Source organism: Sorex araneus, chromosome 11 (assembly GCF_027595985.1).
Source record: "Sorex araneus isolate mSorAra2 chromosome 11, mSorAra2.pri, whole genome shotgun sequence".
In the NCBI taxonomy this organism is placed as follows: domain Eukaryota; kingdom Metazoa; phylum Chordata; class Mammalia; order Eulipotyphla; family Soricidae; genus Sorex; species Sorex araneus.
The window spans coordinates 35,600,049-35,612,110 of record NC_073312.1 but is presented as its reverse complement, the minus strand read 5'-3'; the positions used below and the strand labels follow the sequence as shown (position 1 = coordinate 35,612,110).

At 41.1% G+C, this 12,062-nt stretch overlaps 1 protein-coding gene across 1 annotated transcript in view; it reads left to right on the top strand.

Moving 5' to 3' along the window:
• The first annotated feature begins 6,603 nt into the window (after window positions 1–6,603).
• The window catches only part of RPP30 (ribonuclease P/MRP subunit p30), a 31,838-nt gene continuing 26,379 nt past the window's right edge, over window positions 6,604–12,062 (top strand). The window contains exons 1-3 of the mRNA XM_004607371.2: window positions 6,604–6,701; window positions 10,480–10,535; window positions 11,644–11,700. Of these exons, the coding sequence (XP_004607428.1) occupies window positions 6,620–6,701; window positions 10,480–10,535; window positions 11,644–11,700 (195 nt within the window). The 5' untranslated portion in view covers window positions 6,604–6,619. The remainder of the gene's footprint in view (window positions 6,702–10,479; window positions 10,536–11,643; window positions 11,701–12,062) is intronic.

The following is a 12,062-nucleotide window of genomic DNA, read 5'->3' as shown; positions in this document are numbered from 1 at the left end:
CACTCAAAATATTTTCTGGTCAGTAGTACAATAAATTGACTAAAATTCTGTGCTTTGACAAAAACTTGTCACATTGTGTGTATGTTTTGTAAGTCTTATGTTAACGCTGACCCTTCCAGAGTCCCAACTGTAGTCATGGTTACAATTCTGACAAATCTACTTTAAAACTCTTCTCCATACACAAAAATAAGTGGATTTGTAATGAGCACCATTACCAAAAGTCAGGAATGTCAAAATTTTGAACATTATAAATAACCTATGTATGTATATATACACAGATATACATATATTTGCTTATCAATTACAATAGAAAATATAAGAAATAACCAAGACTGGGTTCCCCCCCCCCACACACACAAAACTTATTCTGCAAGGTCTAAGCTATTTTTCCTTCATACTGAGCAATAGAGTTTATAGTCATTATATTTGCGAATGCTAATTTCTTTTTAGGTCCTGTTTTCATTTGGCTGTCAATAAACATTCATTGTAAATGTTTTTGGATGTTTTTGTTGTTCTAAGCAATTTTCCCCCATTTAATTGCCACAATTTCAAGGTAGGAGCACTGTGATGGGGATGGTGAATTTTATCTGTCAATCAGACCATGCCATGGGGCACCCAGATATTTGGTCAAGCATTATGCTGGGTATGTGTATGAGGTTTTCTCTGAATGAGATTAGCATTTGAATCAGTAGATTAAGTAAAGCAGATTAACCTCAGTAGTGTGGGTGGGCCTCATCCAATCAATTGAAGGCATAAATAGTACAAGAGTGCTGACCCTCCTTCAAATAAGGCAGGATTCCTATTGCCTGACTGCTTTTGAGCTTCTTCCTGTCATTGGACAAAACTGAAATCTCCCATCACCATGGATCTTGAACCTATCTGATTTTGAACTAAAACTCCACCGTCAACCTTCCTGGTTATCTAGTTTGCCAACTGCTGATCTTGAAGCTTGTCAGTCCCTACAACCATATAAATCAATTCCCTTAAAAAAAAGATTTTGTATATGATATATTGATATATTTAGGAATACCTATGGACCCTAGCAAACAATAGTACTTGCAAACTACTTGTGCTTATTTCACAGGATCAAACCTTTAAGATTTTCAGTCCTCTTCATTCCATTCATCAAGTTTAACATCAAGCATCTTTTCCATTTACCAATCAAGTTCTGCTTTTGCTTTTTTTCATAATTGCTTCTTAAGTTGTGGGGGCTTTTTTGATCATAGTCACACTTTGCATCTTAAGGAGGTAGGGCTACTCTTTATTTTTACAATGAACCGAGCTCTCATGATAATTTTTATAACATACAAGTCTTCTCCATCTGTCTTTCATTTTCTAACTTTTGGTAGAAGCCTACAAATAAAAATGTTTCACTTTCATTTTAATTGCACTTTAAAAATTCTAAGATTGTAGGCAGCTCCGAACATAAACACATTTTCATGATATTAGTATCTTAATTCTGAGGCAAGGAAAAAATGGTGAGGGAGAATTATTTAAAGAGGAACCTTGGACTACTTATGCCCTATGGACTTCTAAGTTATAGATTTGATTACTAAATTCTCTACTATGCTTTGAGAGATTGGGCAGGGGTTTCACCTTACAAACTAGCCAATTATGTGGTGAGTAAAGAGTTTCTTTTTTCTCCATTTGCACAGAATAATACCTATCATTTGGAACAAGAGGAGTTCTGACTGGCTGTTTGGCTTTTTTTTTTCTGTTTTATCACTATCATTGCTTCTTTCTTTCTTTCTTTAAATTTTTTTATTATTAAATAACTGTGATTTACAAAGTTATTGATAGTTGAATTTTAGGCATAGAATGCTTTAACACCAATCCTATCACCAGTATCAATTTCCCTCCACCAGTATTCCCCTATTCTTTCCCCACTCCAATCCCCACCCTATCCCTTCCTGTCAACTTAACAGGCACATTACAAAAGTTCAGAGGTTGCAGCTAAGATCTCATGTTTTCAGTTCTGTTGAGTCTGTGTTTTGTTTATATGCTTATACCACTAACCTATATCACCAGTATAATTGAAGTCCTGGTGCCTGCTCACCCATTACTTCCTGTTCTATTCCTCCCCCTTTGATTTCTTTTTTCCTGTCCTTTCACCCTTTTTTAAAAATTTTATTTTATTTTTATAAAGTTGTTCACAGTGTCTTATTACATTCAATATTCCAACACCACCATTGCACCTTCCCGCCACCACTATTTCCAGTTTTCCCAACTGCCACCCACGCCTGCCCCAACAGCATACCCTAAATAATTTATTTTGTATTGCTTGTTATGAATAATTTGCTAAAAATGAAAAAAAAATATTTCCTTAGAAAAAAGTGTGTGAAGATTCTTGTACCTCCCCCTGGAGCAATTAAGCCCTTGTGTAAGAGATTACTAATATGTTTTACAAGTTAAGCCTTGTGTGTTAATATTTTCTTAATTGGGATTGGTTGCCTTTTACTTTATATCCCTTCCAATGTGTGTGCACTCCTGGTATATCAGTGGTTTAGAGTATGAGAAGCTTCGAGCGAGCATGACCACTCCAGGAATTCTAATTTTGAATGGGGTGATACAGCTGGAGTTAAATTTTTTACTGGGTGATGACTTTGGTGTCCCAAAGCATCTCTGCAGCTTGTTGTTCTCTTTCAAAATTTATTTATGAACCTCTGAATCATGGCCAGCTAGTTAGCTTATATGGTGCCAAAGGCAGTTCATGTGTGTGACTGCCGGGCTCCCAGAAGAAAAGAGGGACGGGGGGAGGTTGACCATCTCCAACTCTGTGAGAGCCTGGAGATTTCGGTCACAAAAACCTGCATATTGAGTTTTTCAACAGACCTGTTCCCAACTGAGGCTCATTCGAGACTACGGAGCCAGCCTCAAGAATGGTGGCAATGGGTTTATGGGCTTATGGATGTTTTTGGCTGCCATGGCTCTGTTGGGGAGGGTAGTAGACTTACCCGCCCTGCCTCCAGGGTGCACTGAATGAGACTCAGACTGGCATGGGGTCTGGAGGCATCTCTGCAACTTGTTGATCTCTTGCGAGATTTATTTATGAGTCTCTCTCTGGGATTTTGGTGCCTTGAAGCAATGAACCATTCACCCAATTCAGTGGATTTCAGGCCATGTAGATGCATGAGGACATTTAACAGTGTATATACTTGGGTTTACATGGATACAAGGATAACAAGAGATACTGGCATCACATAAAATATGCAAGTTTTAACTGAGTACCACCTACTTTGGGTTTTTATTGTTGTTGTTGTTTTGTTTTGGGGCCACACATGAATATCTACAGACCTGCAACTTGTTGTTTAAATCTCCTAAACTTCCCAGTCAGTTGGGGAAAAAAACCCTTCCAGGTGCTCCTGATACACCTATATGTATCAGGTAATAGTATTACTTTCCTTCCTTGCTCCCCTTCAGACTAAGCTGACAGAAAATGTGCTAGTGTTTCTTGCCTCATCCTGGCAGGGTGAACCAAATTGTAGGCAGAACAAAGTCAATGATTTAGTAGTCACACACAAACAGTTAGGGGAAACCCACAAAAGCAAGCTCTTTCAGCAGATTAAGAAGGGCCCCAAGATTTGTATGAATGCCATTTTCTTTTTCTAAACCCCCACAAGGAAGAGGCTATGTCTGAGAAGTGTCCTCTTTAAGCACAGGACTCATCTTTCACAGAACACAGAACAAGAACAATTCCTCTCACATTGGCTGGTTGTGAATATTCAAGCAAAATGTGGATGGAAAGTTCTTAGAGTGAATTATTATCTTCCACTCAGAATTTCCTGGTTTCTTTTTTCAAGCTCCAGATCCCTGCTGCTTCAGCTATCTGTTGTGATAAAATACTGATTCTTCTTCCCTATTCCATCTTATCTTTTCACTTTGCCGCCTTCTCCCTTCCCTTTCCCACCTCTTTCTTTATCCTTCCCAAACTCCTTCCTCCTTCTTCTTTTTAGATTTCTTTCTTTCCTTCCTCCTTCCCATCCTCTAGCTCTTCCCTCTACCTGGTTTGTGAGGAGACAGTACACTAAATGAAAAATAAAAAGAAACTCTTATAAGGCTAGCACACATCCAAAAGAACAAAAGCAACCGCTGTTGGAGAGGATGTGGGGAGAAAGGGACCCTTCTACACTGCTGGTGGGAATGCCGGCTAGTTCAGCCCTTTTGGAAAACAGTATGGACGACTCTCAAAAAACTTGAGGTTGAGCTCCCATTTGACCCAGCAATACCACTGCTGGGAATATATCCCAGAAAAGCCAAAAAGTATAGTCGAAGTGACATATGCACTTATATGTTCACCGCAGCACTGTTTACAATAGGCAGAATCTGGAAAAAACCCGAGTGCCCTAGAACAGATGACTGGTTGAAGAAACTCTGGTACATATATACAATGGAATACTATGCAGCTGTCAGAAAAAATGAGGTCATGACGTTTGCATATAAGTGGATCTACATGGAAAGTATCATGCTAAGTGAAATGAGTCAGAAAGAGAGAGACAGACATAGAAAGATTGCACTCATCTGTGGAATATAGAATAATAGACTATAAGACGAACACCCAAGAATAGTAGAAATAAGTACCAGGAGGTTGTCACCATGGCTTGGAGGCTGTTCTCTCATTCTGGGCAACTCAGAGAAGGGAACAGCAAGTAAAATGTGGTTGTTGGTCATGTGGGGGAAAGATGATGCGGGCCAAATATAGACTAGAGACTGAACGCAATGGCCACTCAACACCTTTATTGCAAACCACAACACCTAACCAGAGAGAGAGAACAAAAGGGAATTCCCTGCCATAGTGGAAGGGTGGGGTGGGGGGAGACGGGACTGGGAAGGGGGGGTGGGATGTTGGGTTTACTGGTGGTGGAGAATGGGCACTGGTGAAGGGATGGGTTATCAAACTTTGTAAGGGAGAAACATGAGCACAAAAATGTATAAATCTGTAACTATACCCTCACGTTGACTCACTAATTAAAAATAAACTATTAATAAAAAAAAAAAAAGAAACTCTTATAGACCCACATGTAGTTCTACCAACATTAACCAAGTTTTAGATTTCTTAGATGTAAATTAAAATATTACTTTTTAAAATAATGCTTCTAACTCCTTTTGATTTAAAAATTAATATTAAAACATATACATATGTGCTTCCCCAAACTGGCCATCCTTCTGTTAAGTGATCAATGATAATCTTTTCATTTTCTTCCTTGCCCTTTTTCTTTCTTTTCCCATAGATCCAGAGTGAAGATGAGGAAAAGAAAAACTCTAAAAGATTCAGTTGATAATAGCATGATTTTTAAAGAAAAGATAGTTTTCACCTAATGTTGGCATCAAATAATTAAATTTTCATCTTATTTACTTTCACCACAATAAAATCTTACATGCTATATGATTAATCGAGATCTGGTTGTTGTGGGTGAAGATGACTATGATCCTACAAAATTAACACTAGCTTTTCTTATGTAAAGCAACAGAAAATGTATAGAAGAATTTTTTTCTTACATAGAAGCTAAGTATTGGAGAAAGCAAAAGATTTCTCTAAAAATTCAAGCAAGAGAATGGTGCACAATAGTACACAGAACAGAGCTCTTTTAAAATTCCTTCTGAAAAATAAAATAAAACTGCCTCCTGAGACCAGTAAAGAAATCATGTAAAAGCATACTAATTTAGCTGCGGTCATGGAGCAAAGGATTGTTGGTGATGAGTGAGCACAGAAATGCAAACTGTTTAGAAATGTTTGCAGCACACTGGTATTGTGTGAAAACCTAGTGAATCCTTTTTCAGCTGAGTTTGAATGTTATAAAATAGTGTCTCACAAGGTCTAGAAGTGATCAAATATTGGTGTTTGAGTACTTAAAGGGTGAAACAAAAACTGTTTTTTTTTGACACAGGTAGTTTGAGAAACACTATAGCTCCACGAATTTTTGTTGTAGAATAATAGATGTAGCAATATTCAGGAGTACATTATATGAGGGCAAAAATGTGAGAATATCTGCTATGGGGGATAGATACCATCCTGTACTTGTCTCGGATGGAAAATGAAAAAAAAAAAAATTCTTAGTTTGCACCTCTTCAAAATCAGTCCTGAGTGAACGAGAGGAGGTGCAAACCGCTCGTGTACGAGACAGCCCTGCCATCTTGTGGCTAACGCAGTTGACTGCACTGGAGAACAGGTGAAAAGTTTTTTTCGGATCTTCAAATCAGTTCTCCCTCTTGCTAAAAAGTTCATTTTTGAACAAAGAGATGGACTTTAGGAAATGGGAAAAATGTTTTCTTATGATTCTATAAATCGTGTTTCTAGCAAGAATTTCTGGTATTGTACTAAATTCTCAAATGCATTTCAAAAGAACACTTACTGGAGGAAGAGATGAACCTTCCCGGGGAAGCTATGCGTCATCACTCAGAAGACAAAGAAATCTTGAAGTGAATCTGTTGATTTCAACACACTAGTTTTTGCTGAAACCTGTAGGCTGGGAAAAAATCCGGGAATCTTAGAGTAAAAAGTCGATCAAGCAATCAATGGGAGGGAAAAAGCGGACGTCCCAGGAAAACTACAGTTCCCAGCATGCCCCGGGCGGCCCGGCAGCCGCGTGGAGAGGGGCGCGGGCAGTCATGTGACTTCAGCATGGCGGTGTTTGCAGACTTGGACCTGCGAGTGAGCTCCGACCTGAAAGCGCTTCGCGGGCTGGTGGAGAACGCGGCTCACCGTGAGTCTCCCCGAATACGCGAGTCGCTGGGCCCGTCCAGCCTCTCTGTCTCCCGAAAGATGAGTTCAGGGTCGGGCGGGACCGGCGGGGCCGGGGCCCCCTTCCAAGTCTCCTGGGACTTGTTCCCTGTAATCCCGGAGATGGGAAACTCGAGGCAGAGGGGACTTGTGAACGGTGTCCTCCTCCTGCGCTCCTGGGGCTGGGGGATACTAGAGATCCTTAGCGTGTCGGGGTTTGCATAGGGCCACAGAGATGAGCAGTGACAGAAACCAAGGCTTGCAAAAGTAGTGACTAGTCCCGTGCATTTGAATATAACTCCTTTCTTGCTCTTTCAACAGACGCAGCGAGTGCACAGTGGGGGGGGGGGGGGGGTCCTCAGGAAGTCCCGGGGAAAAAAGGGCAAATGGGGATGCGAATGTTGGAATCCAGTGATCTAAGACGGAGAGAGAAAAGGGATAGGATGGGAACGGCGTAGCCTTGATGCTAGAATGTCTGATACTTGACTCCAAGCTAAGCGAATGTCTCTTGTTGTAATGATCTGATTTACTCATAATTACTGTTTGCTTCCTTAGACGGTTAAGTTTGGAGACACAGAGGTTTATAAATGAACAGACTAATACGGAAGATGCTGGATAAATCGTAGAGAAATGGCTTTCTCTTTCCATTGCAGTTACTAATTAGTATTATCTCTGGGATTTTCTGTATTAGCAGAAAGGGTAGATGGGATCTGGCTCTTTGAGGGCTGCTAAAACTTTTTTTGTTTATTTATTTATTTCTTTATTTTTGTTTTGGGGTCACAGCATCGATGCTCAGGGATCACTCCTGGCTCTGCACTCAGGCTCACTCCTGGTGGTGCTCCAGAAACCATATGGGAAGCTGAGGATTGAACCCTGGTTGGCTGCCTTGGAGGAAAGCGCCCTACTCGCTGTACTATCACTGCAGCCTATTTTTGATACTTTTAAACAGTGTTTCTCTGGAGTTGGGGAATTAGCCAAAGTGGAAGACATATCAATCATGTACTAGGCTGTTAGTTCATGTCAGACCCCACATGGCCCAGCCAGCACCGCTGGATGTTGCTTCAGTGGCTCCCTCGTAGGCAGCACCACCAGCCCAGAGCATCACAATGGGTAGCGCCTTTAAAAGAAAAATATTTTCCTGGGTGGAATTTTTGTTTTGCTTCCTCAAAGAAACTTTCCTAATGCCACTCACTCACCGAAAGCGTCATAAGCAGCTTTCCCCGTGGGATAAGTCTTCCTCTTCTTTGGGTACCTGGTATTCTCAGCAACCCACACATAGGAGTCATTCATTTAGGGCTTACGAGATAAAGTACTAGTGAACTGATCAACTTTTAGAACGCAGTAAATATATAATTGCTTGTTTCAAAAATTGCCCCAATTTTAAAACGTGTTTGAAGGAGATATGATAAAGCCAATGCGCATTGTTAGCTGATCATCATTTCTTTAAGTAGTGAGTGGGAGTCATACATATGACTCCTCCTAAGTCAAAAGGTAAAGGACTACTACTTAGTTCATGGATGTGTTTAGAGACTAATGATGATAGTGCCAATTTTTGGCTTATGATATGATTTAAGAAACCAGCTTACACCCAAGACTGAGAAGGGGATTGCTCCAAAGTTGCCAGGGGAGGGTGAGCTAGGGAAAGTTTTGTGGAAAAACTCAATCTAGTTGACATTTCTGAAAGACAGTGGGGATGGCCAAGGTGGTTGGTAAATGTTGAGTGACAGGTGATTCCTCTAAGAACTGGGCAGATATCTTTTTTTTATCTTCTGGTGTTTGCTTTTAAGGATCACTGTGCAGGTGGCCTTTTCTGAACCCAAGGTCCAGAGTCATTATTTTACTGTATGCATAAAATATTTACTTCTAAAATATACATGTCTATATATATACATATATATAGAGAGAGAATAAAGGCAGGACTAGAATGTCGGGCTGGAGTGATGGCACAGCGGTAGGACGTTTGCCTTGCATGCAGCCGACCTGGGTTCAATTCCTCCACCCCTCTCGGAGAGCCCGGCAAGCTACTGAGAGTATCTCGCCTGCACGGCAGAGCCTAGCAAGCTACTGTGGCATATTCAATACGCCAAAAACAGTAACAAGTCTCAAAATGGAGACATTGCTGGTGCCCGCTCAAGCAAATTGATGAGCAATGGGATGACAGTGACAGAATATATACACAGACATGCAGTTACTTCTTTAATCACCTAATTTCTCAATAGACTATAAGCTCCTTAAGAATAATTGATTGCATTGTCACCTTTTGCATTCTGTATTCTCAGACTATTCTCAACAGCTAGCACGGAACCTGTCGAGTGAAGGATGTTCAATAAATATTTGAGGGAGAAAGAAAAGAAGGAAGTTGAACAAATTAAAGAGAGAACCGCTATTTTAGCCCTAATATGTATTTCTGTCACTGTCACTGTCATCCCATTGCTCATCGATTTGTTCGAGTGGGCACCAGTAACGTCTCTCATCGAGAGACTTATTGTTACTGTTTTTGGCATATCCAATACGCACGGGTAGCTTGCCAGGGTCTGCCTCGAGGGCTCAATACTCTCGGTAGCTTGCTGGGCTCTCCGAGAGGGGCAGAGGAATCAAACTTGGGTCGGCCGCGTGAAAGGTGAACGCCCAACCGCTGTGCTATCACTCCAGCCCATGTATTTCTAAATATTAATATTTTGTTGTTCTCATTGATGTTTAAGTAAAATATGTTTGGAGCTTTCCAAATATCTGGGACTGTGCTATGGCTGTTTTTGAGGCTGATCAAGCAAGGCCCTGGTGGCAGAGTTCCCAGTCTATCATTGGGTGGGCAATGGCATGATGAGGTCATTGCTCCTTTTCTCTTCTGGATATGCATCTTTGAAGGGAGTAGCAAAAGCCAAAAAGTTAGTGAAATGAGTGAGGCTAAAGGTAGCAGTCAAAAAGTTGTAACTTGGGACTGGAAGATAGTATGAGGGTTAAGGTGCCTGCCTTAGTTGCACTCATTGTAGGTTCCGGCACCACTCAGGCCCCAGAGCTCTGTGGGATCCCAAGCAGTGACAGATGTGGCCCTGGTGATCCCCAGCACCAGCAGGGCTTAGTAGGTACCACTGCATCCCGGGACCTGGCAGCAGCTGAACAGCCTTATTGGCCAAGAATCACCAGAGTAGCTCCCAGGGCCCTGAGCACCACTTGTTTGTCCTCCAAAGAAAAAAAGTATAAACTTGATAAAAATTTTTTTTTTTTTTTTTTTTGCTTTTTGGGTCACACCCAGCGATACTCAGGGGTTACTCCTGGCTTTGCACTCAGGAATTACTCCTGGCGGTGCTTGGGGGACCATATGGGATGCCGGGGATCAAACCCGGGTCGGCCGCGTGTAAGGCAAACGCCCTACCCGCTGTGCTATCACTCCGGCCCAAACTTGATAAAAATTTAAACTTGAAAATGAAATACAGGGCATGAAAGAGAATGGTAATTGGAAAGGCAAAGCGTAAGTTGAGAGTCTTTACTGTCAAATTACTAATCCATCACAGAGGTCAGTGTGCCCTGCGTCAACTCATTTAGTTCTCATGTCAGCCCCTGAGGTGAGGTCTGTTGTAACCATATGACAGCAGAATGCCTGAAATTTAGGGTTAAGTCACATGTAAGTGACAATGCTTGCGTTGGAGAGCAGGCCCTAATCACTCGGCTGCCTTCTAGTCTCAGCTTCAGGAATTAGGATGAGCCTATAATGGAAGTTTTTGTTGTTGTTGTTTAATTAGTATGTTCAATTCTTTTTTCAGTTGGCTATTCGGTTGTTGCCATCAATCATGTTGTTGAATTTAAGGAAAAGAAACAGGTAAGATACAATTTTTGAAGTTAATAATAACCAGTATTTGTGATGATTTGTATTTATATTAATAGTAAAGAAACTACATATGAGCCTACTATGTTTTGTTTTGTTTTGTTTTGTTTGGGGGCCATCCAATAGTGCTCAGGGGATTCTCCTGTCCCACTGTTGCGGCTCACTCCTGGCACCTGCATGCAAAGCTCCCTGGCTTGAGTATATTTTTGAAATTTATTTTCTTTGTATATTTGTCTTATATTTTAGCAGTTCAGACAATACATATTATATGAGAAAAAGGTTTGGGTAATGTAATAAAGCAAGATGTAAGCATTCTTAAATTTGATTTACTGTTTAATCACTTTCAATAACTTAAGAAGTGCATTTATTTGAACAAAACTATAATTACTAACATTTAGCACTTTTAATTTTATTTCCTTGGACTCATTATCAAATTGATTTCCCTTATAAAAATACTAGTAAAGGGGCTGGAGCGATAGCACAGCTGGTAGGGCATTTGCCTTGCACGCGGCCGACCTGGGTTCAAATCCTAGCATCCCATATGGTCCCCTGAGTACCACCAGGGGTGATTCCTGAGTGCATGAGCCAGGAGTGACCCCTGTGCATTGCTGGGTGTGACAAAAAAAAAAAAAAAGCAAAAAAAAAATACTAGTAAAGATACAAATTTCTATTTCAGCCAACAACTGTACCTTACAGATTATTTCTCTCTAAAGAGTCTGTCTCTCTGTTCATTGATATTCTCACCTGCTCCTCTGCACTCTTTTTATTTTTATTTATTTTTTTGCTTTTTGGGCCACACCCGGCAATGCACAGGGGTGACTCCTGGCTCTGTACTCAGGAATTCTCCTGGCGGTGCTTGGGGGACCATATGGGTTGCTGGGAATCTGAACCAAGTTGGCCGCGTACAAGGCAAACGCCCTACCCGCTGTGCTGTCGCTCCAGCCCCGTGCTCCTCTGCACTTTATTTAGTATTTTTGGATACCAGAAGTTAGCTTGCTTTCTTGAGAAAAAAAATTGCATGAGTGGGTGGGAACCTTGTAGTTTTTCTATTATGTTTCCTCTCATTAATATGTTAAATTTGGGTAACTATTGATTGTTATAGGAAATTGAGAAACCAGTAGCTGTTTCTGAACTCTTCACAACGTTGCCAGTTGTACAGGTAGGTGTTTGTGTTTTGAGATGCATAATACCTGTTCATTCCATCAGACATGCCCAATTATATATTTGGTTCTAGCCCGCTCTGCCCCGTCCTCAGCCTCCAGTCTAACCCTTCTGTCAAGACTCAGTTCCTCCATGAAAATTTTGTTACTGTCAATTGAGTGTTTTTTTTTTTTTTTTTTTTTTTGGTTTTTGGGTCACACCCGGCGATGCACAGGGGTTACTCCTGGCTCTTCACTCAGGAATTACCCCTGGCGGTGCTCAGGGGACCATATGGGATGCTGGGATTAGAACCCGGGTCGGCTGCGTGCAAGGCAAACGCCCTACCCGCTGTGCTATTGCTCCAGCCCCAATTGAGTGTAT